The sequence below is a fragment of the Phyllopteryx taeniolatus genome, chromosome 9 (genome assembly GCF_024500385.1).
Source record: "Phyllopteryx taeniolatus isolate TA_2022b chromosome 9, UOR_Ptae_1.2, whole genome shotgun sequence".
NCBI classification, from domain to species: Eukaryota; Metazoa; Chordata; class Actinopteri; order Syngnathiformes; family Syngnathidae; genus Phyllopteryx; species Phyllopteryx taeniolatus.
This window is the reverse complement of record NC_084510.1, coordinates 31,425,916-31,450,947: the sequence shown is the minus strand read 5'-3', so window position 1 is coordinate 31,450,947 and position 25,032 is coordinate 31,425,916. Positions and strand designations below refer to the sequence as shown.

At 46.8% G+C, this 25,032-nt stretch overlaps 2 protein-coding genes across 7 annotated transcripts in view; one reads left to right on the top strand and one right to left on the bottom strand.

Moving 5' to 3' along the window:
- The window catches only part of LOC133483794 (recombining binding protein suppressor of hairless-like protein), a 13,511-nt gene extending 8,877 nt beyond the window's left edge, over positions 1 to 4,634 (bottom strand). The window contains exons 1-2 of one of the 2 annotated variants that reach the window (XM_061785528.1): positions 3,812 to 4,634; positions 1,393 to 1,474 (exon numbers count right to left, since the gene is read on the bottom strand). In XM_061785528.1, the coding sequence (XP_061641512.1) occupies positions 1,393 to 1,474; positions 3,812 to 3,869 (140 nt within the window). In that variant the 5' untranslated portion in view covers positions 3,870 to 4,634. The remainder of the gene's footprint in view (positions 1 to 1,392; positions 1,475 to 3,811) is intronic. The other variant, XM_061785527.1, reaches the window with a different exon arrangement.
- matn4 (matrilin 4) lies at positions 1,268 to 25,032 on the top strand. Of its 5 annotated transcripts, none has more exons than XM_061785520.1 (17): positions 1,268 to 1,424; positions 12,776 to 12,865; positions 14,377 to 14,552; positions 15,135 to 15,293; positions 15,677 to 15,908; positions 16,394 to 16,516; positions 18,021 to 18,143; positions 19,354 to 19,476; positions 19,567 to 19,689; positions 20,564 to 20,686; positions 20,998 to 21,120; positions 21,222 to 21,319; positions 22,212 to 22,343; positions 22,680 to 22,863; positions 23,210 to 23,362; positions 23,461 to 23,565; positions 24,418 to 25,032. In XM_061785520.1, the coding sequence occupies exons 2-17, from the start codon at positions 12,784 to 12,786 to the stop codon at positions 24,474 to 24,476; spliced, it is 2,118 nt and encodes a 705-aa protein (XP_061641504.1). In that variant the 5' UTR covers positions 1,268 to 1,424; positions 12,776 to 12,783; the 3' UTR covers positions 24,477 to 25,032. The 5 variants fall into 5 exon arrangements, with proteins under 5 accessions (XP_061641504.1, XP_061641507.1, XP_061641503.1 ...); XM_061785523.1 differs by lacking the exons at positions 1,268 to 1,424; positions 12,776 to 12,865 and adding exons at positions 12,121 to 12,602; positions 14,251 to 14,255; XM_061785519.1 differs by lacking the exon at positions 1,268 to 1,424 and adding an exon at positions 12,354 to 12,692.

The following is a 25,032-nucleotide window of genomic DNA, read 5'->3' as shown; positions in this document are numbered from 1 at the left end:
GGCACACTGGACATTGTTGCAGAGTGTGCGCGTGTGCGTGCGTGGGGTCACTCGCCGGGGTACCAGCACTTGTCCAAATTAGACCTTCCCCTCCTGAAGGGTGAAAGGTCAACTATTTCACAGCAGGACACTTAACAAAGAAAGGTGAGGGGGCGGGGAAGGATTTTTTTCCCCTCTCGTGTGGAACTTATCCTCGTCTGAAAAGTCGCTTATTGGCATAATTGGGTTTTTGCTGCAATGCCCTAAAATGTCACAAGATGGAGCCCGAGCTAAGACATAGGACGTAATTGGTGTCAAGGAAGTATCCTGAAGTCATAGATCTGGACTGTTCTAAGATAAATTGGTTACATGCCAGTTAGGAGCTCCTCTAAGTTTAGTCTGGGTTGTTAGCAGAAGTGGTGGAGAGTCTCCGCCACTTGTGTCGGGTTTTGTTGGTGCTGTTTTCTAAAATCAAATCATCTGTAAGCCATTTACTTTGTAGGCTAACGTTGCGACATGAGTTTGAAATGAAATGAGTGTTTTTGGATCGTTTGGATCTAGCTTGTCTGCCAAACTCTGGTTTGTAAACTACTGCGATGCCCACAAAAAACCCGTTCGGACGTCCACCCCCGATTGCGCACGCGCGCCACTTGGAGGTGTCGCGGAAACAAAAAAATATTCTCGTCGAAGTCGCTGTTCTGCTCGACATGTTTCTTTTCACAAAAAGCTCGTTTGGTGAAGCCGACCATGTTTGGCTGCCAATTATTCAAAAACGGAAAAAGCTAGAAACAAACTTTTTCTTTCTGGTGGAAGAAGTCTACTTCTGTCTTGGTAGGTTCTAAACATTTTGAGGGCCAGCGTCATTCATTCGTTCATCTTCCGTTCCGCTTCTCCTCGGGCGGGTCGCGGGCGTGCTGGAGCCTATCCCAGCTATCTCCGGGCGAGAGGCGGGGCACACCCTGAACTGGTCGCCGGCCAATCGCAGGGGGCAGCATCAATGAGTTGCATTATTTTAGTTGTTTTTTTTTTTTTTTGCAGCAGCAGGGATTGGTCCCCGCTGTACTCCCCCCCCCCCCCCCCCCATTTTAACAGCATTTGAAAAAGTGCTCTCTGTTGCAAAATGTGGAGAAATATATGTAAAAAAATAGTTCCATGTAAAAAGTCAAAAGTCAGGTCTTTTTTAAGGGTGGGGCATGTGCATGCGTGCGTGCGTGCGTGCGTGCGCGGAGGGTGGGCGGCTGTTATATGCGCGCGTCCCCCCGCCCGCCGCCTCATTCCAGCACACACGCTCCCGGCCTCCGCCGCAGCACGCTCGGACAAATCCTCCGCACCGTCCTCCTCGGAGCCGGACCTCACGTGTGCCCTCGTGCGTGTGCGTAAAACGGGAACTTTTTCCACGCGTGTGCGTCCCACCTGTCCCAGGCCGCGTGTCCTCCGTCCAGTAGGTGAGTGACCGGCTCGTTCTGGTAGCAGGCGGAATGATGCAGGGAAACCTCTGGAATACATTTAGCAAAGGAAAAACAGTCCGTATCAGAGGTGCGGTAATCCATCGATGAATCGGCAACTAATCGATCAGCAAATCAATCGACAACTGTTTTGATAATCGCTTTAGAGAACTAGTTTAACTGAAAGTTGTCCAAACGCTCGGAATGTCGGCCTCTCAAAAGCACAATATTCTCGGATTTGTGTCGTCGCCCATGAAAGCGAAGCGATTATCTTTCAAAATAAAAGATTTTACTTTGAAAAGCAATCGTCCACATTTTGATGATTTTGTTACGGGCCAAACCAGCAACTGAGTCAGAATCAATTCATGTTTGTGCATGAGCTAGCTGCACTGTCAACGTGAAGTCATCTCCTGCTTCTGAATAAAAGGGACGGAAATTACATTTTCAATTCAATTCAATAGAATAGGTTCTGCAACCAACAATTCTTTCAATAATTGATTAATCTCTATTATTGGTCGGATCAATCGATGAATCAGATAATGAATGTTTTAATTTGCATCCCTTTACTCAAAAACAGAACATATCAAGCATATCAAAATGCGCAAACAAATTGATTATCATCTGATTTAGTCCCTAACGTGATCGTTGTTTTCCAAAGTAAAAGCAGACGTTTGCAAATGTCTCACATTTCCAAAAATCATCGGTCTGCGTTTATGGAGAGCCACAGAAATCGGAGAATATCTGCTGTCACGAGGCCGACACGCTAAGTAAGGATTTGGACAATTTTCCGTCCAAATCCTGGACAATTGATGATCAAAATAGTCGATTAATTTGCTAATCGATGAGTTTTTGCACCTCTCATGCACTCCACACATATATGAAGAGATGAAGATGATGCCAGTGCACAACATTTGAGGTCCACGCTGCAACTTTTTCAGACTGTCGGGTTCGCAAGGTGACACGGAGGCGACGACTTCACCCCGATGCCACACGCGCACTAAGGCCGCTTAGAACTTAGAGGCGCTTTAAAGTCGCCCGGACAGGGACGCGGACGTAAGACAGAACAGGGCGGCGGGGACAAAGGCGGACTGTCGCACAGAAGCACGAAGCGGGGCAACGAGACAGTCGTCAGAAAGCGTGCAGGGAGACATGAAGACAGACGGGCGTGCGGATAGACAGATGTATTTAGACTTGCAGTGCGACAGGCAGGCTTTCAATGACAGGTGACCAAGTGCACACGCAGTGAGAAAGCGAGACAGGGAGACGAGGGGACAGTCAGAAACACGTACAGTGAGACAGGAAGTGAAAGTTTGAAGTACCGACCACAAAAGTGTGAGAGGGAGACAGCTGTGTGTCTTCGTCGTCAAAGTGGCCTTCATCAAGCAATGTTATTGCAGCTAAGCTAACTTAGCATGCTAACTTAACACGCCCACGATGATGTCACCCGTTAGGACAAGGTCAAAGAAACGTCTTTTATTAGCATCATTAGCATAAGCAATGCACTTGTTAGCTTTAGCATGTTAACTCCAAGGTGTATGATGACGAGCTAAGGTAGCATGCTAAGTTAGCGTGCTAACCTAAAACGCCCACAATGATGTCACCTGTCAGGACAAAGTCAAAGAAAGGTGTTTTGTTTGCGTCATTATCATTAGCAACACATTTGTTAGCTTTTGCATGTTAGCACCAAGGTGTATGATGACGAGCTAAGTTAGCATGCTAACTTAACACACCCATGATGATGTCAGCTATAAGGACAAAGTCAAAGAACTGTCTTTTGTTAGCATCATTAGCATTCGCAATGCACCTTTAGCTTGAGCATGTTAGCGCCAAGGCGTGTGATGACAATGGATGATTTGCCTTGGGATCCTACTGGAGGTGCACCAATGAATCGATTATTCGACTACTCATTGATTAGCAAATTAATCGGCAACTATTTTGAAAACCGATTAATTGTTTGGAGACCCTTTTTGAAAATAATTGTCCAAATCCTGTGATTTCAGCCTCTCAACAGTGAATGTTGTCTGATTTCTGCAGTGCCCCAAGAAAGAAGACAGATTATCTTTGCGTCGAATCCAAATAATACATTTGCAAACGTCTGCTTTTACTTTGGAAAATGATCCACTCTATGAGGAATGTCATGCGACCTAACTTGGAAACACGTTAGCTGACTTCCTGTGTATGCTACGCTAACGAACATGACTACAGGTTGATGACATGATTGCTCGAAACCGAAATGGAAGAAGGTTGCACCTTTCAAGGATTGTCAACATTTTTGCAGATTTTCTGATTGATGTTACGGGGCAAACCAGTAACTGATCAATTGATGGAATAATCGAGTGGGGAAATGGATTGCAAAAATATTGGATAGGGACACCCCTCGATCCTACCTCGCTGTCCGTCCTCCATCGCGTCCGTCAGCTCGTCCATCATAGCAGCGATGTCCATTTGACACGTCACACATCACATGACCAGGAAGAAGAAGATGAAGAAGAACCAGCAGGTTCTGCGGTTCTTAAGTTTCGGAGGTTCTGAAGGTTTTGAGGTTTTGAAGGTTGTGCTGCCTCCAGTCAAGATGTTCTTGTTGTTTTTCTTCCCGTCGTCGCGCTCGCTCCAACTCTCACTGCATCTTGGCTCCACTGTTGATCATTAACTTGCAAGTGTGTTTGAGTGTGTGTGTGCGTCTGCCTGCTTATGTGTTTGTGTGTACGCATCTTTGTCTATGTGTGTGCGTGCGTGCACGTGAGTGTGTCTGTGTGTATGCAGTTTTGTGTGTTTTGGTGTGTGTGTAAGTGTGTGTGAGCGTGTACACTAGTGTATGTGTGTAAGTGAGTGTGTGTGACTGCACATGCGTGTTTTTTTTGTGTGATAAAATGTGTTGTGTGTGTAACCATAGCGTAGATAGTCAGCTGTCAGCTTCTCACGCCGTTGCCTCTGGTCAAACAAAACTAACAACGTTCGCCAATATTCTGTGACGATGAAGAAAGTTAAGAAAGTTGGGAGTCACATTACGGGAGTTCTCGTGAACCAACTCCTCCCCCCCCCCCCCACAAAGGTGGGGTCCATGTCGTCACGGCAACGCTACGGAAGTTAGCGTCAACAGCCCAACAGACAACACAAACCACGAACAACCCACACACACAACCAGAACCCCAAAAAAGAATCAAAATCAGAAATCAAAACAAGGACACGACCCACAACCAGGATTCAAAGCAGAACCAAAACCAGAATCAGAAACAAAAGAAGAACCTGCACTACCAGCAAAACCGGAACAAGAATCAGACCCTAAACAACAATCAAAACCCAAACACGGAACAGAATTCAAAACGCAACCAGAAGAGGAACCTTAAAAAGAACAAAAAACAAAACAAACAGAACCCGAACCAAGAATCAAAACTGAAACATTAACCCTAACCCAAATTAAAACCAAAACCGGAAGAACCACAACTAGAACCCCAACAAGAACCACAACCAGAAGCAACTCAAGATAATCAAAACCAGAACCGTAACAAAGAAAGACACCGTGATTAAAGGCAAGGGAAATTTATTTCGATAGTGCATAAAGTAACTCAATGTGCTTGAAAAAAAAGACAGCTTACTCAAATAGAAATTAGAGGCTGGCATTCTGTGGGTTCCCATGTGATGGGAGTGAATTTCAATCACGGGATTGGGCAGGAGGGGCACGAAAGTCACCGGGAGCGGGAACTAAGACAAAGTCAATGAGAGTGGAAATCATGGTTTTTGCGGGATTCCGTACAATTTTGGCTCCGGAATAGAATCAACCTCTCTGCGATAGTCCAAATCCACTCCCGTCTCAGCCTCTAAATCAAACAAAGATCGTCTTATTTCTACAAGAGAAGAACCCCATCTTCAACACTAAGGCCCACTTTCCTTTGGACTCTTTCCCAAGCGCGCCTATCTCGCAGCCCAGTCGGTTGCCATGGCATCTCCGGTGAGACAAGGAGGGGGAGTTTTGTCCCCAAGCCTGAAGGTGGCGCTTCATCTCTTTAAATGGACTTATACGCCATCGTAACTAACATTGGACAGCACCAGACTGTGATAAATGTTCGACATCCATTGCAGCCCGGTCCAGCCTGAAAAGGGCATCCACCCCATCTGCGGTGCCTTCTCAAGGTTTTCTTTTTCCCCAAATGGGGTTTTGAGTTTTTCCTTGCTTGATTGGGTGGTTCCGATTATGGGATGCTGTCAATCATTACCTAGTGTGGGCCTGTGAAGCCCTTTGAAACTCGTTTTGTGATTAAGGGCGAAACAAATAAACTTGACTCGACACGAGGAGGAGCCGGGTCCAGGAGGATGAAGTGGGCTCTGGAGCAAAGTTTCGGTAACACCACCAGGCCGGCCGGGGAGATGTCGTTCTTCCCATCGGATATTCAGGGATATTTTAGATATTGCGGCTTGTGATGCAGCAGCCAAGAGAAAACTGGGACGCGATGGAGGCTTGGACAGGCTATTTCCAGAGGGAAGGGGGTAGAAAAGTGAGTGTCTGGGGTAGGAGGGGGCCTTATTGAGTCCCCAGTTGTTTTTTTTTTGCGGTAGTCTGCCAGTGTAGGTGCCCCCGAAGGCCTCCAATCGTCCACTCTGCTGCTTTCACCCATGTCACGTGTTTCGCAGTACAGCTTCTGAAAGAACTTGTGCAGCAGTAGGTCAGGAGGCTCTCCATTGTAGAGCTTTCCTTGTCTCCGTCACCTAGTGCTTGCTCAGGTGATGTTCACTTGCTCTGAGACAACTTCTGTTGTGATTAGGCATGATATAAACACAATTGAATGGAATGGAATCTCTACATGTTTTGGGCATAGTTTCCTGAGGAAGTACAGTCTATGATGTGCTTTCCCCGCCCAATGCGAGATGTTAGTTGACCTGTTGAGGTCTGCCGAGATGTGGACTCTGACAAACTTGAAGCTTTCCACCCTTTCTACCTCCTCTCCATTGATATAGAGGGCGGTGTGCTCAGTGATCCATCTTGAGTCCATGATCATCTCCTTCATCTTGGCCGTATTCAGTTCCAGGTTGTAGCGTATATATTGGTTTTGGATAAAAGTGTCATTCATTTTGGAAAAGAATACGTCAACGCAGGCGTTCGTTTCCGGTTTAATTCGACATACCTTTAACGTTATAATCAAACTATCTTTGTCTAGTAAAGGGGCACCACGTCTCTTTGTGTGTAAAGTTGAGGAAAAGTGAGGAAAAACCTCTCATCAATCTCTCCATTCTGGAAGGTTTGCCACTTGAACAAAATAAGAGTTCTAGAATACAGTGGTTCCACTGTTTCACTCACACAAAAACGAGACAAGAAGTGGAATTTTCGAGAAAATGTAATTTGATCTAAAGGGGAAAACTACCGGGAAACAATGCAGAGGGATTGGACTGCAAAGATTACAAGCCAACATACGTAAAGAAGAAATTGTAGGGTGAATGACTAAACTCGTGATGTGAGGGTGGAATGAGAATGTACGGCGATCATGCGAGAGCTGAGAACCTCTGTGACCGTTAAGTAAGTCCAATTATACACCGAGTTGTACCGAGGAAAGGGTTAAGCTGCCCCCACACTCACAAAGTGCAGTTTCGGGGCGCGGACAGACTGCTTCTGCCGTCCGCGCTCATCGGCGCGGCGAGGAAGGTTGAGTGCGTCTACGCCACCTCGTTGTGAGAGGTGGGGCTCCCTGGCGGTGTGCCGGTGTCTTAGGCAGGGAGGAGAGAACAAAGAGCATCGAAGAACAAAAGCTCTGGCTTTTTATACCAAGGAGCAAAGAGGGCTGCCCTCGAGGGTTGCTAGCAGGAGGAGAGACCACGCCTCAGATTTTAAAAATTCATTCTTGAATTTTCCTGTGGTTTTAATACCAGTGGAATAGGAAATTAATTATTCGATGTAAGATAAAGAGATCGCTTCCCAGCTTTTACATTGCACTCTGATTAATCTACGCAATGAGTGTTTCAGCCTTATGTGGTGGCTAAGAGCACTTAATATTTGTGACGTAATATTTGTGTGAGGTAAAACAGCTCATCTGATTCAGTTGTGGGGAATCAATCATTGGTGTTATAATTTGCACTGGGAGCATTCATGCAAAAAATATCAAAACAGACATTTAAATTCGGTGAAAACTGGGCACAGTTCGCGAGACTTGCAGTAACTGTCCACCGCCAGCGGGTGTCGACCGTGTTTCGGCAATTGTCCCAGAGGGCTTGGCCACTTTTGAAGAGAAAACAGCAAATGGCCCATTGAACTTTATTTTTGAGTTCCTTGTCACATTTGGGAAGAGGTCCTACCATCCTTTTAGTCGGCATCTCAGTTCTGCACAACAAAGGGTCTTTGATGAACGGAAACCCAGATTTCTAGGGGAGCTGTTAATTAGTTTAAGGTCCGGGTGACATAAACCAGGCTTCCTTTGACCGTCTGGCTCAGCGGGGCAGCAGGGAGGGATGCAGAGTTTATCAGTTGTGGGGGTTGCTGTTGGCACCTTGTTCTATCAGGGCATACTCGCTACAAGGTTGTTGATTTCACACCTTCGACTGAAATGCTGCACCTCCTCCATGTCGTCTGACTAGCTGTTGCCCCTGATCAGTCCCACAAGGGTGGTGTCGTCAGCAATTTTGACAAAGTTGTTGTTGGGGTGAATGGGAGCGCACTAAGCAGTCATGTGTAAAGAGGGGATAGAGGAGGGGACTGAGGACCCACCCCTGAGGTGTCCCCATGTTCAGAATGAGAGTAGATGGGGTGTTGTTTCCCATCCTGACATTCTGTTGCTGATCAAGTCCAGTATTCGGGTGCACAGTGAGCCGCTGATGCCCAAGTTGCTCAGATTTGTAACCAGTTTCTGGGTGCAACTGTATTAAATGCAGAGCTGAAATCCACAAACAGCCTTCTCTATATACTGTAAGTGGGTGAGGTGTGGGCTCTATTGTTGCACTGGTCAAAACGGGCGACCGGGTCAGGAATTGTGCTGCTGTCCTTGTAGCCGGTGAGTTCGTTAATCCTTTGCCATGCGCTGTTTGTGCTTCTGTTTGGCTTTTTTTGGTGCCTCTTTGCAGGGACTAGCGTGTCTCTTTGTAGGCTTGCCGGTCTCCTGACCTGAAAGTATCAGAGCAGGGTCCGCACCTCGCTGTTGAGCCACAGTTTATTACATGTTAGCATTTGAGTGGAATGCCACATTATGACATGTTAGCTTTTGCCACTTTATTGTTTGTTACAGCATAATTATATGCTTGCGTGGAATTTCTTGTTAACACGTTAACATCTGAATAGGTGAATTTGTGAATGCCCGACCGCAAATATGCGGGGGTTCACTTTCGCCTCAGCTGCGGTTGAGGCCCGGGTCCCCGTCCCTTCGTCGCGCACTCCATCAGAGTCCTGGTGCAGAGGGTCCGTTTCCGTAGCGACGAGGGTCCGGGTTGGTGGGGGGGGGGTTCAACGGGTGAATGCAACGGTTTGTTGTTAGCGTGCGGAAGTCAGGCAGACGCTCGTCTCGTTAGGCGTTTGTGCCAACGTCAACAAACGCCGCTCACCTCTGACCCCGCTGAGAACACAACGTCCTCTTCTTCTCCTTCTTCTCTGCTTACGTATTGTTGCTAGTGTGTGCTCGTTTTGCTATAGTGCACTATATACTGTAGTCGACTATAAAGTCCACCAAAAATCCCTTTGTAGCAATTAAGGAGTCGGGAACGCGTTCGGAATCATTCACTCATTTCCCTACTCCCCAATCACTATATGGGGACTTTTAGAGGACTATCCAGGTCCACCATATAAAAGGTATTAGTACACAAAAAGTTGAAGACAACTGAACGGTTCTTCTTAAAATTCTACATTGATTTTGCTGTCAATCTAAGCATAAAGAGAAATACATTTTAAAACAACCACACAGCTTTGCCTTAATAAAGCCAGTTTAGTTTAAGACTAAACACAATGCCAAATGCCATCGACAGGCTAACAGAACGAGCATAAATGTCACAGCGTTATAACCCTGAAGCAACGAACATTTAAAAACAGACGATGAAGCAAACAGTTGTAGACAGATAATAGAACCAAACACATTGGCTTTCGTATATTATTTGTCCTCTGCAAAGATTTTTAATGAGGCCAGTTCCGTTGAATTATAAGTTTATTTATAGTTTTTTATGCTGCGTTTTATATATAGTGGACCTACAACATTCACAAGATCCCAAGATGGAGCAATGTGTCTATTTAAATGACTTGTTCACCTACTGGATATACTTGTGTATTGCATACTGAGTCTCTTCAAAGGTATTCGCTGGTCAGGTCAAGCCAACGTTACAACATCAATGACGTCATTGATCGGATCGGCGAATTATGACATTCAAGCCGATCGGCATAAAATGCTAATTATCGGCCGGTACCGATCAAGCCGATCAGATCGGTCGATGTAAAGTCTAGTGATCAGAATCAGAATCAGAATCATCTTTATTTGCCAAGTATGTCCAAAAAACACACAATGAATTTGTCTCCGGTAGTCGGAGCCGCTCTAGTACGACAACAGACGGTCAATTGACAGAGAACACCTTGGAGACAGAAAGACATTGAGAAGGAGAGTCACTGAGCAATAAAGGGTTGCTCGTTATCTGGTAATGCCGGTACATTTTTTTTTTTTTTGGACAATTGTGCAAAAAGATGCAGGGTCCTCTAGCACTTAGTGCAGTTCAAACGACTAATATTGCAATAGTCCGGTGCAATGACCATTGTGCGAAGGGCGGCGAGATTTCAAGCGAGTAGTGCGATAATCTGGGACAATGTCGATTGTGCAAATGTTGCAGATACTCCTCAGTCAGTGTGCAAATGGAGCAGATGCGACTCTGGCATGGGTGGCCAGTATCGGTCGACCACAGATATGCAAATGGTGCAGCGTGGCGAGACGACTACAGGGAGTGCACGAGTCACGCATCATTGGCCCCGCCCAAATGTGACAACAAACTCAAGTCAAAAAGACAAACAATTGGCAGCATGTTGCCATGGAATTGTAGGTTAGCTGTTTAAGAAGCTGTTGGAATGTCTGCTCGTTGTAGTTTGCATTGATCGGTAGCGCCTACCTGAGGGAAGGAGCCGCAGGAGCAGGTTTCAGCAGTTTTGATTGTCCGTCGCAGTCGGAGTTTGTCCTTTTTTGTAGCAGCGCCAAACCAGACTGTGATGGAAGAACACAGTAACTGCGTTCAGAGTCAGTCACTCATTCCTTAGCTGCTAATCACTACAATGGACTCTAGGACTGAACCGATTAATCGAATCTAATCTATATTTTGGGAGTTTGAATCAACCAAAATCAAACAACACCACAGAAAATCCATCCATGCAACCATTTTCTTTACCGCTTCTCCTCACGAGGGTCGCGGGCCACCGGAGCCTATCCCAGCTATCTTCGGGCGAGAGGCGGGGTACACCCTGAACCGGTCGCCGGCCAATCGCAGGGCACACATACAAACAAACAACCGTTCGCACCTACGGGCCATTTAGAGTCGTCAATCAACCGAGCACGCATGTTTTGGGGATGTGGGAGGAAACCGGAGTGCCCGGAGAAAAGCCACGCAGGCACGGGGAGAACATGCAAACTCCACACAGGCGGGGCCGGGATTCGAACCCCGGTCCCCAGAACTGTGAGGCAGACGCTCTACCCGACCACAGAAAATAGGAAAAGTAAACAACTACAGTGTAGTATGTAGCCCAGCACAGGCGCAGACATTTCATTTGTTTGCCGACTGAAAGATTGTCTGTGACGATAAATGAATGTGCGTGTGTGCTCTGCGGGACGGTAGCGCGTTGGCGTGCGGCGGCGGGGGGGCGAGACAGGAAGGGGTTATTGAGGGGGAGGGGGGCTTTCTAAGGCCTCTTTGTGCTCCACACACACAGTCACACACATGCACACACACGTGGCGCGATAGGATGAATGAAAGGAATTGTCTTTTTTGTTTTGGTTGGAATTGTAACATTTGGACAAATTGGACTTTTTCATGCGTCGCTTGTGTGTCTTGAATGCCTGCCCACCGGTCACGTACGAAAGTCAACAACCGAGCCGGGCTGCGACACACAATTATTTTCATCATCCGGTCATCTGTTGACTATTTTTTCAATTCACCGACGAAAAAAAAAAAATGTCCATCCTTAAACAATGGGTTTAAACGATTAATCAATGATCAAAATAATTGTCGATAAATATGATAATCGATTTGTTGTCGACTGTTGGATTCCATGTCGCATCTGTAATCTTTCGTGTTGAGAGGCGGAAATCAGGAGGTTTGGACTTTCGAGTTAAAAATGTCTGAACGATGAATCGATTATCAAAATAGTTTGGGCCTAGTCAAGGGTAAAGCAGGCGCGACACAAAATGGCAAAACACACGTAAATGTCATTGACAAATAAAAGTGGTTTATTAGCACACGGAACAACATCATCTCCCAATTGCGCCCAAGAGAAATGAAGCGCTCCTTCAGAGTAAGACAAGGCCAAGATAACAAAATCACTTCGACCAACCGATTGAATCCCGACATTCAATGAAATGAAACCATGCTGCTTCGTGCTCTTTAGAGGCGTTGAACAAAAAACTCAAATTCGGGAGAAAACAAAAACGTTTTGGTTTTTGGTTCTAGTCCTGGTTCTGTTTTTGGTTCTGGCTTGATTTTAGTTTTTGCATTGATATGGGTTTTGGGTCTGGTTTCCTTTGTGATCCCGGATCAAGTTCCAGTTATTTTTCTGACTATGGTTGTATCTCTAGTGCCGGTTCTAGTTCTAGCTGTTGTTCTGTTTTTGGTTCTGGCTTTGTTTGTGGTTCTGGTTTCGTGTTTAAAAAAAAAAACACACGAGGATGTTATCTCCTTGTCCGAGTTGTTCTCTTTGGTCCACCGTTTGTGTGAGCGTGAGCAGGCGGCCCGCTTGGAGCGGAACCAGAACTTTGGCCGACCGACAGGAAGCAGGACTCGGTGGACGGGAAGCGCGAGCAAATGTGAGCGCAGAAGCAGACGGACAAGCGACTTTTGTTGCTGGCGACGTGACGGCAGCCGCTGGTGTTTTTCATCTGCGAAGCTCAGCTCAGGAGCTGCAGCGAGTTCCTCCGCCAGCTGTTTTCAGCTTTCTCTTTACGAGGGGGCGAGACCGGAATGTTCGCCGTCGTTGTCTGGAATTCTCCGGCAGCCTCTAATCACTGGCGGAGAACCCAAAACATTACTGTGACATCGCTAGTGGTAGAAAGAGGACATTTGGGAATACCTTTGTCCACATGTTTGAGAGCCCAACGTTTTTGGCCAAACTTCCTCCAGGTGTTCCAATACTTTTATCCGAATACAGTTGTGTCCCAACACTTTTGCATGTAACTCCCACGATGCTTTGTGTTTTCGGTCAGCTGTCGCCATGACGACGAGGCGTGCGGGCGCAGCCGTCGCCCTGGTGCTGCTCAACATGGCCGCCGTTGCCGCCGCCAGGCCCAAAGCAGGTAAGAACATTTTATACTATACATTAAGATTAAAGACATTATAATAGATGGTATACATTATACATAAATACAAGATTATAGATTCAATACACAATACACGTATCACAGATACATTATTATAGATTATCTAAACAATACATCTGTACGGTCATTTATACACTATGTTACACAAAAACAGTATATGCACTACATTATTATATTATTACACGCAACTATGACATCATTATACATCATTTTATACATTATATATAGCTATTATTTACATTGTACATATATGTTATTCCAATGAAGTTGGGACGTTGTGTTAAACAGCAATAAAAACAGAATACAGTGATTTGCAAATCGTGTTCAACCGATATTTCATTGAATACACAACAAAGACAAGATTTTTCATGTTCAAACTGATCAACGTGATTGTTTTGAGCAAATCATCATTCACTTGGAATTTTATGGCCGCAACACGTTCCAAAAAAGGTGGCAAAAAAGACTGAGAAAGTTGAGGAACGCGTGTTTGGAACATCCCACAGGTGAACAGGCGGCTGCCGTGATTGGGTAGAAAAGGAGCTTCCCTGAATTGCTCAGCCATTCACAAGCAAAGATGGGGCGAGGTTCACCTCTTTGGGAACAAGTTTGGGAGAAAATAGTCGAAGAGTTTAAGGACAATCTTCCTCAACGTACAATAGCAAGGAATTGAGGGATTTCATCATCTACGGTGCATAATATCATCAAAAGGTTCAGAGAATCTGGAGAAATCACTGCATGGAAGCGGCCAGGCCGAAAACCGACATTGAATGCTCGTGACCTTCGATCCCTCGGGCGGCGCTGCACCAAAAACCGACATCGATGTGTAAAGGATGTCACCGCGTTGGCTCAGGAACACTTCAGAAAACCAATGTCAGTAAATACAGTTTGGCGCTACATCCGTAAGTGCAACTTGAAACTCTACTATGCAAAGCAAAAGCCATTTATCAACAACACCCAGAAACGCCGCCGGATTCTCTGGACCCGAGCTCATCTTAGATGGACTGACGCGAAGTGGAAAAGTGTTCTGTGGTCCGACAAGTCCGCATTTCAAATTGTTTTGGGAAATTGTGGACGTCGTGTCCTCCGGGCCAAAGTGGAAAAGAACCATCCGGACTGTTATGGAGGCAAAGTTCAAAAGCCAGCATCTGTGATGGTATGGGGCTGTGTTAATACCAATGGCATGGGGAACTTACACATCTGTGAAGGCACCATTCATGCTGAAAGGTACATACAGGTTTTGGAGAAACATATGCTGCCATCCAAGCAACATCTTTTTCATGGACGCTCCTGCTTATTTCAGCAAGACGATGCCAAACCACATTCTGCACGTGTTACAACAGCGTGGCTTCGTCGTAAAAGAGTGCGGGTACTAGACTGGCCTGCCTGCAGTCCAGACCTGTCTCCCATTGAAAATGCGTGGCGCATTCTCGTGTATCTATTATTATTATCTTGGCAAGTATCGTGATTAAGAAACCTCGCGGTGTCAGGTTCTGAGGAGAAATGCCAGTCGGGCCCGGCGGACCTGGTCTTCCTGATCGACAGCTCGCGCAGCGTCCGGCCGCACGACTTCGAGAGCATGACGAAGTTCATCATCGACATCCTGGACACGCTGGACATCGGACTCAGCGCCACCAGAGTGGGCGTGGTCCAGTACTCCAGTCAGGTCGGCGCTTCCTCACACTTTCTCCTTCTTCCTACCTTGGACCTTCTCAAACTTTTCGCCTTACAGGCAATTTATTTTCCAACGCCCATGAAACATAACTACCGTGTGTACTCCTTAATGCCGTAGAATTTCTTTTGTGTGACAATTTTGTTCCAATTGGAATATTCATGACCTGGTTAATAGCAAGTAACGCTTAGCGACTTTTCCGACCATTCTAGCCATCCTACCCTTCAAGGATTTTTGGACGCTTACAGAAGAAATTGTTACCCTTCTCTTACTTTTCTAAGATTACAATTCTATTTAATGATAAAATGTAATCATTTAAAATGTCGCATAAGGTTTTCAATCATTTATTCCAATTTAAAATATGAAAAAGAAAAACTTCATAGATGTGTTGTCTGCTATGCATGTATAAGTTGGGGCTTTCATTGAGAAATTTGGAAACGATTTAGAGTTGGAATGAGCTGAGCCTTCGAAAGTCGGAATGGTTTGAATGTGTAAAAAATGTGCAAATGAGAGTCAGCCGGCTGTCCGGGGGACTTGAGTTTGAGAGGATCGAGGAACTGACGGCGGTGTTTTTAGGTCCGCAGCGAGTTCTCGTTGAACTCTTACGGCGGCGTGTCCAGCATGGTGGACGCCATCCGCCGCATCGTGCCGCTGGCGCAGGGCACCATGACGGGCCTCGCCATCCGCTACATCATCAACAACGCCTTCAGCGAGCACCAAGGCGACCGGCCCGAGGTGAGCCACGCCAGCGCCGGGACTTTTTTTGCTGTCGCGATCGTTTCGGTTTTTTTTTCATGAATTGATGATGATTCAGTTCCTGGTTTGGTCTGTAACATCTGTCAGAAAATCGGCAAAAATGTTGATGATTGTTTACCAAAGCACAAGAAGATGTTCGCAAATGTCTTATTTTGAAAAACTCAAGGCGAATCCGTCTGCTTTCATTGAGGACTGCAGTAATCCGAGAAGATTTACTGTTGCTTTTCCTAGGATTTGGTCTCTAAATAATGAATCCGTCATCAAAATAGATTTCCATTACTTTGATGACGGATTAGTTGTGCATTGATCGATGGAGTGTTGCGCCTCTAGATGTTACGAAACCCCATTTTTTTCCCCGACAGGTGCCCAACGTGGCGGTCATCGTGACGGACGGCCGTCCTCAGGACCGCGTGGCGGAGGTGGCGGCGGAGGCTCGCGAGAAAGGCATCGAGATCTTCGCGGTGGGCGTGGCCCGGGCCGACATGGCGTCCCTCAGGGCCATGGCGTCCCTGCCCTTCGAGGACCACGTCTTCCTGGTGGAAACCTTTGACCTCATCCACCAGTTTGGACTTCAGTTCCAGGATAAACTCTGCGGTGAGACCTTCGCACCCATCAAAGAGCCTCCGGCTCCACGCCAGACCGTAATATCCAACAAGGACACATTAGATTGCGAAGCTTTTACAACGGTATCGCGATACTATTATTTTCATGATACTTTCACAACGGTGTCGCGATATTATTGTGATACAGTACTTGGACAATTATGCCGGAATACTTTTGAAAACAATTTCACGATACTTTGATGGCAATATTTTGACAATGATATCTCAATACTTTGACGACCAAATGATCTTGACCATGGTATCACAATGAGTTGATTATATAGTACATTGAATGAAAATTCACAGTACTTTGACAATATTGGGATACTTTGACAATGGTAGTATCATGAATCTTGGAAAATGATATCACAATACTTTATTTCATCATACTTTGACAAGAATTTTATTAAGAAGCTTTGAGAGCAACATCATACTTTGACGACAGCATTGTCGTTGTCGTCGTTGTCGTCGATGCAGGTGTGGATCTTTGCGTGGAGTCCGAACACGGCTGTGAGCACATTTGCGAAAGTTCTCCAGGCTCTTTCCGCTGCCTCTGCCTGCCGGGATACGCGCTCAACGACGACGGCAAGACCTGCACAGGTGAATGGCATCAAATTCTAAGAAGAAGAATAATAACGATGATGACGACGCTCAATCATTAGCAATTGACGCAAATAAAAGTTGACTTGGACCTTCGTGGCACCTTAACAAGTTTGAGGAAAATGAACATATGCTCATCAAAATGTAGTCATTTTACAAAATTAAAGTTGCGTTTTTTTACAAGGCAGCATCTGCGAAGGTATGGGGCTGGGTCAGTGCCAATGGGCATGGGTAACTTACACATCTGTTACTCACACACGTCTCGGCGCCCTTTGCACGATGCTCATTGCACCGGACTATTGCAATATGAGTCATTCCAACTGCTCCAAGTGCTAGAGGACTCTGCATCTTTTTGCACAATTGTCCAAAAAATAATAATTTGTACCGGCATGACCAAATAACTAGCAACCCTTTATTGCTCAGTGACTGTTTTTCTCAATGTCTTTCTGTCTCCAAAGTGTTCTCTGTCAATTGACAATTGAAAGGTTGTCGTACTAGAGCGGCTCCAACTAGCGCAGACAAATTCCTTGTGTGTTTTTTGGACATACTTGGCAAAGTAAAGATGATTCTGATTCTGATATCTGAAGGCACCATTAATGCTGAAAGGTATACAGGTTTTGGAGAAACATACGCTGCCATCCAAGCAACGTCAAACCGCATTGTGCACGTGTTACAACAGCGTGGCTTGGTAGTAAAAGAGTGCGGGTACTAGACTGGCCTGCCTGCAGTCCAGACCCGTCTCCCATTGAAAACGCACGGCGCATTATGAAGCGTAAAATACGACAACGGAGACCCCGGACTGTTGAACGGCTGAAGCTGTCCATCCAGCAAGAATGGGAACGAATTCCACCGACAATTAGTGTCCTCCGTTCCCAAACGTTTATTGAATGTTGTTCAAAGAAAAGGTGACGTAACCCAGTGGCAAACATGAGCCTGTCCCAGCTTCTTTGGGAACGTGTTGCAGCCATAACATTTAAATTGAAAAGTTCATGATTATTTGCGAAAAACTATCAAGTTGATCAGTTTGAACATGAAATATCTAAAATGAATGAATGAATTAAAAATGTGGTGTATTCAATTAAATATAGGTCGAACATGATTTCCATTTGATTGTATTGTGTTTTGATTTATGTTTAACACAACGTCCCAACTTCATTGGAATCGGGCTTGTACATTCATGTGGAAAACAAATGAACGGAAATGATTTTAGCAAATGGCTGCAATTTTAAAAAAGAGTGACAAATTGAAGGGGGTCTGAAAACTTTCTGTAGCCACTGTATATTGCCAAAAAATATTGAATGTGAATTGTGAATATTGTAAGATTTTTTTTGAGCAAAAAAGTCATATTTTGGAGAAAAATAGAAGTTAATTTTACAAAAGTTTCAAAATGTGATATTTTTTGCTTGAGACATACTTTAATGTGTGAGAAAAAAGTTGTTGTTTTTAAACATTGAACAATGAGTGTGCGTGTGTGTGTGTGTGTGTGCGCGTGAGCGTGCGGCAGCCATCGACTTGTGCGCCGACGGCGAACACGACTGCGAGCAGATCTGCGTGAGTGCTCCCGGCGTCTTCACGTGCGACTGCAAACGAGGCTTCGCGCTCAACCGCGACAAGAAGACGTGCACCAGTAGGTCACCCTATTGATTGTCCCTTTTCACTTCCTGCAGGTGTCTCGATACGTTTTCCTAAAGAGCGGCCAGTACCAGCTATTGGTATCGAGTTAGGGTTAGGGACCTTATTTCAACGTATCGAGCGCTTGCGAAGGCTGCCGACGCCGGCCACCGATACTCGAGGCAAATAAAGCTGACCCGGAGTAAGTCCTCCTCGCCAGCAGTTGGCGCTACACGGCGGCCGTCCGACGTGTGGGCGAATCCTCATGTGTGTCAGAAAGAAGGAAAGGTTTTCGTACGCAGTTATCTGTCATTGTGTTCAAAGTCGTTACTAACCGTACTAAAGAGTGAATTCTCCCCAAAACATCGCTACTTTGGCCTCAACGCTACATTTTCTTCACTTTTCTCTTCCTGCAGGTGCGACAATACCTGTGTCCAAACGTGACATTTTGTTTGCTTCCGAGGGCGTCCCAATACTTTTGCCCAAATGCAGGGTTTCGAAGAGCGTCGTCCATATGCACGCGTTCCAATACTTTTGTCCAAAGTCCCCGTTTTTTTTTCACTTTTCACTTCACACAAAGCAAAGCAAATTGATTTCTATGTCGCAAACTCTACGTGCTTTACGTCAGTGGTCCCCAACCACCGGTCCGCGGACCGGCGCCGGGCCGCGGGGCATTTGTTAGCGGGCCGCAGAGAAAGAATGAGCCATTTCTATCATTTCTGTTGTATTGCAATTGACGTGTCAAGGTGTTTTATTTTGAAAATTGACCATCTGACACGTCGAGACGGCACAGAACGCTTCCGTTTCCGGTCCGAGCGGGCCGGCTAACGGCGGCGCAGCTCAAAGAACGAAATCATTTCCTAAACTAATTCAGTTCATGACGTTTACTGAAAAGATGTGTTCTTTCGAACGAAACAACACAATACCAGGAGTCCGACTTACAATACGGGTTTACGCAACAGTTAACTCTCACGCGCCAAGTCCGCTGTGATGCAGATACTACGGTCGTCGGTTGCTGCTCGACAGGCAGAACTACTTTTACGGAGTTCCAAGTCTACTCTCGCTGAGGAGGTTGGGGAGCACTGCTTTACGTGATTGGAAGCATTTCAAAATGCAAATCGTAAGCGTGTGGGAAAACCCAAGAGTTTCGAGCTGGACTTGAAAACGTTGCTTTGACTTGTGTTGGCGACTTATTGCGTGTTGTCGTTTGTGTGCGTGTTGCTCAGTGTTGGACTTTTGCTCGTTCGGTAATCACACGTGCGACCACGAGTGCGTGAGCGTGCTCAACGGATTTCAGTGTCGCTGCAAAGACGGATACCGGCTGATGGACGACGGCGCCGCCTGCCAGGGTGAGCGCACACATGCACGCACACTCACGTGCACACACACACACACACACACTGTTATAATGATGCAACTCGCGCGTGTGCGTGCGGCAGCCATCGACTTGTGCACCGACGGCGAACACGACTGCGAGCAGATCTGCGTGAGTGCTCCCGGCGTCTTCACGTGCGACTGCAAACGAGGCTTCGCGCTCAACCGCGACAAGAAGACGTGCACGCGTACGGACACGCACACTCACACACACAGACGCGCACGTACGCATCAACTGAACATTTCGGATGAATTTTCTACACAAGTGAGGGAAAAAAATCTTCCTAGGTTGATTTTTTTTTTTTTCCGGGTCCATCTTGATTCGAGTGTCACATGACCATGTGAGCCCCCTCACTGGGGTTCAAAGGTCGTCCAAACACATGAAAACGTCAAGGTTTCCTATGCCTGGCAGCACAGTGGTTGGGGCCTTGAGATGAGAGTCAAAAGTCATAAAAACGAAGCTCGGCGCTGTTTATTGCCGCTCCCGGCTGAAGTTAAGTCTCAAACTCGACAACAACCCGAAAGAGAATCACACCTTGCAAACGACTTGCCTATAAGTCTGGCCAGCTAGCTTCATGCTAACGTGACTAGAAAATGCCATTGGCATGCTAATCAATTAGCAACAAGTCGTAGAACTCGAATGGCGTAACAAGATAATCTAATATTCTTTAAGAACAATGACTCTTACAGCAACTTACTGAGTAGCAGTAGATTCAAAGTCTATTCGTCTTCATTTGTGTCTGCACGGTTGTATTATACTGCCTGCCAGTGGCCAAGGCGGGGACACCAGAAGGAGTAGTACAATGTATTGGATTGCAGCATTTCATTTCATGTCGCTGTCTCTTCCGTCCGCTCCCCTCGGGCAGGAGGCTACGGAGCGTCCGGTGCAGGACCACCGGGCAGGAGAACAGCTTCTTTCCGGAAGCTGTTAAACTATTAAACTCTTCGTCACTTGCTGCCGTTTCTCGAATGCTCCAATAACATGAAAACCAATGAATGACAAGGCCGCGGTTCTTTTTGCGTACTTATGCCTGTGTGTGTGTGTGTGTGTGTGTGTCGCAGCCATCGACTTGTGCGCCGACGGCGAACACGACTGCGAGCAGATCTGCGTGAGTGCTCCCGGCGTCTTCACGTGCGAATGCCACCGAGGCTTCACGCTCAACCAGGACAAGAAGACGTGCACGCGTACGTATTATTTACTTCTTTAGATATTGATTTCTTTATTTCTGAACATTCTTTTATGTACACCTTATTTGTTTTCATTTTTTCAATGCGTTTATGTTTCTTTTCTTTTTCATTTTATATTCTGCGTATTTTAAATTGCATCGATTTGTTTGTCGATATATTTATTTATCTCGATAGCTATTCCTTTTTTTTACTGGCCCGGATATGTATTCATTTGCATATTTATATATCAACGAAACAGGATGCGGCGCGATAATGTCACATCAGGTTTGACGCTTCCTTCAGTTAGTCACGGTCGTGCGTGTGCGCAGCCTCGGACGTGTGCCACTCGCCGGATCACGGATGCGAGCATCGCTGCGTGAGCACGGCGGGCTCGTATTACTGCGTGTGCCCGGATGGGCAACTGCTGCAGGAGGACGGCAAGAGCTGCGGATGTAAGGACGCGCACGCACGCACGCACGCGCACGCAGACGCAGGCGCAGACGCGGACGCGGACGCGTACGGCCATTGACTTGTTGTTGTTGTCGCGCTTCAGCGTGCAAGTCGGCCATCGTCGACTTGGTGCTGGTCATCGACGGTTCCAAGAGCGTTCGGCCTCACAACTTCGAGCTGGTCAAGAAGTTCGTCAACGAGGTGACGCCGCCGTCTTTCCCAATCTTTGGCTCATTTCCCACTCAGGGATTTTTCTGTGTGGACTTTTTATGATACTGCACTATATCAAAAGAGCACAAAAAGTTCAAACCGACTCTAACAAAATCCACCCAAAAATCCGTTCGGAGTGATGCGGGAGTCGGAAATGAGTGAACGACTCCTGAAGCAGTCGCTGCGTTTGGAATCATTCGTTCATCCCAACTCCCGAATCACGAACACAGGATTTTTGTTTTTTTTTGGTGGATTCATCAGTCAACTACCTAATGTACTATATAAAAATAGCATCAAAAGTTCAATACAAGGACATTTTTGTTTTGGATCAAAATCCACAAAAACATACCTTTATAGTGACTCGGGAGTCGGGAATGATGAACGATTCCCGAATTTCGAATATGCATCCATCCATCCATCCGTTTTCAGTGCCTATCTCAGCTATCTCCGGGCGAGCGGCGGGGTACACCCTGAACCGGTCGCCGGCCAATCGCAGAGACAAACAAACACTCACACCGTCGGGCAATTTAGCTTCATCAAAGAACCTAGCACGCATGTTTTTAAAATGTGGGAGGAAACCTGCAAAGTGCACACAGGCAAGGCCGGATTTGAACCTGCAACCTCGCAACAGTGAGGCAGATGTGCTAACCAGTCGGCCAACTTTGCTTTTTTTTCTTTGCGAATGATTCTGAATGCGGCTCATTTCTAACTCCCGAATCGCTCTAACGGGATTTCTAGTGGACCTATTTGGGAGCCATGCGGGTCCACGAGATCAAAAGCAGCAGACAGACGAAGTTCAATACAACTGAACTGTTCTTCACCACCATCTCCAAAGAAATCCCGAACTTTTTGAAAAGCCTCATTGACGGCGTCCCTCCCTCAGGTGGTGGACACCCTGGACGTGTCGGAGCACGGCACCCGGGTGGGTCTGGTCCAGTACTCCAGCCGGGTGAGGGCCGAGTTCACCCTGGACCGGTTCCACAGCGCGGACGACATCAAAGCTGCCGTCATGAAGGTCAACGTGCAATTCCGCTTCCTCTTACAAGCTTTGAGTCTGAAATGACAAATAGACGAGGATAGGAACACGCGGTCGGTCGACTGAAAGCTTTTGTTTTCAAATGTAATTGATTGACATGATCAAAGGAAAAGCTTTCATTTTTTTTTTTGTCAATGGCGAAAAAAATGTATTCCAAAATGTGCACAGAGAAAGAAATGTTTTCTTTTTCAATTATTTCATTTTTTTTCAATTTTGAAACAAAAGGAAAACTTCTAAACAAGCGTGCGTGCGTGTGTCCGGTCCGGTCCGGTCCGGTCCGGTCCGGTCAGTTTTTGGTTTTCTCGCGGCGTGCAGATCGAGTACATGGAGAAGGGCACGATGACGGGCCTGGCGCTGGCGCACATGTTGGAGAGCAGCTTCTCGGAGGCGGAAGGGGCGCGGCCGTTCGCCCGCGGAATTCCCCGCATCGGCCTGGTCTTCACCGACGGACGCTCGCAGGACGACATCAGCGAGTACGCCAAGAAGGCCAAACAAGCGGGTCAGATGCCTTCGCTTGCTTCTCCTTTATCGACTTCCCGCTTTCTTCTGCTCTGCTTCCTATTTGCTTGCTTTTGGCTTCCCGTTCACCTCCCGTCTGCTTGTTGTTTGGTTTCCATTTGCTTCCACTTTTCCTCCAGTTGTCTTCCGTTGCTTCCTGTTTGCTTCCTATTCTCTGTACTTTTCTTCCCTTGTGTTCCCTTGTGACTTTCCTACTTGCTGTTGTTTTTTGTTTTCCGTGAGCTTCCAATTCGCCCCCCGCTTTTCGCTTGCCAGGCACGTCCCATTTTCTCACCATCTGCTCCTCGTTCCCGTTTGCCGACTGTGTAACCTTTGCGTCCCGTCAGGAATCATCATGTACGCGGTGGGCGTGGGCAAAGCGCTGGAGGAGGAGCTTCGCGAAATCGCCTCGGAGCCTGCGGAGAAGCATTTCTACTACGCCTCCGACTTCAGCGCCATCGGCGCCATTGCGCTCAACCTCAAACTCAACGTGTGTCCTGGTACATGAAAAACAAAAAACAAAACAAAAAACGCTAAAAGCGGCATGAAAGCGTTTGGTTAGGTTTTCCCGCGGGCTGATTTGTCTTCCCGTCGGCAGAGGAAAGCCAAGGCGAGATCGAGGTGAAGGATCCGTGCGCCTGCGAGAACCTGGTGGACTTCCAGCAGGCCACCGTGACCAACCTGGACCGCATCACGCAATCGCATATCCTTTTCACTCTGCTCTTCCGCTTCCCACAAAACTGGCCAATCAGATTCGTTTAAGTCGACACCGCATTCGTCGGCCGTGCCTTTCACACAGAAACACAGTGAAAATTGCTTTCAACACAACGGGGCGCTAGGAGTCAGTGTCAGGTGTTCAAACTTGCGTCAATTTGTCACACTAGCGCAATCTCGCCGCGTTCCCCGGACATCGGCCGATCGGAGCCGTAAGAGGAGACGAGCCGTTTATCCCCCTGTGCCTTTCACACGGAACCCAGCGAAGTCTCGGTGCGCTTTCACACAGCACACATCGCCCCCTGATCAGATCCTGAGTTAACGTCAGTGTCTGGCTTGCTCCTCTCAAAGTTTGCGGGAAATTGCAGAATCCTCGCCGCACACGTAGACACCACATTTATCCAGCGCTGCCTTTCACACAGAACCCAGTGGGGTCTCAGTGTATAAAACACTTTTTTTCCACACGTCAGCGCTGGAGAAGCGAATGTCAGCTGTGGACTTCACAGCTGGCCTTTTTCTTATTCCCTTTCACGCCGACGTGTGTCGCCTCTGTTTTGCCTCTTTTCCCTTTCGTGCAGCAAATGAAAAATCTGGTCTGACCTTTGAGAATTGCTGCGAACCCTCATTCTGGCTTTCCACGAGTCCCTTTCGCACAGCTTCCAAAGGCAAAAATGTTGCCGGGTCGTCTCGGTCTGACAATCGGGTTTCGGTGGCATCCGAACAGACTAGCGACAGGGGGAAATCTCGGACTTTGCAGGGTGACTGCGTGAAAGGGTCTCGTCAATGGCGGTCGGCTCGTGAACTTTTGAGCTTTTTAAATCCTTAACGTCTCGGCGTCCACTGGCGGCCATGAGCGCCCGACTGGAGCAGCTGGAGCGGCGGCTGCTCAACAGGAAGTGATGCGCAGGAAACAGGAAGACCCTCGGCCGCGGGGTGAGCGATAGCGATGACAGTGGCGAGAAGGAGAACAACGAGAATTACAACAAAGACATCAACATCAACAACAAGAAAAGCAAGAACAACACATCGATGACAACAAAAACAGAAAGACCACCGATAATAGACGGCAACATCGACGAAAACAAGAACAAGCGACAGCAAAAAGACGAGCAAGAACAACAACAACGGTTGACAAAAGCAAGAAGAAAAGGAAGAAGAAGAAGAAGAATCCTCGGCAAGTTGCTGCTTGCAGGAAGTCGGTTCGGTTTTCGGTTGATGCCGTGACGCTTTTGCTTGTGATGGTTGTCATGACGATGACCACTCCACCATTCCAACGTGACCTTTGCTCCGACTCTGGAAAGAAATGTTGGGCACGACCTTTGCGTCTTGGTGGACCAAAGAAAGAAAGACACGCGTCACAACTTTTGTATGAGAAATGCATCCTTTTTTAATTGTTTTTCCTTATGCTTTCTTTTTTGTTTGTGACGTACGGAACGGACACCAATAAACGACTTGA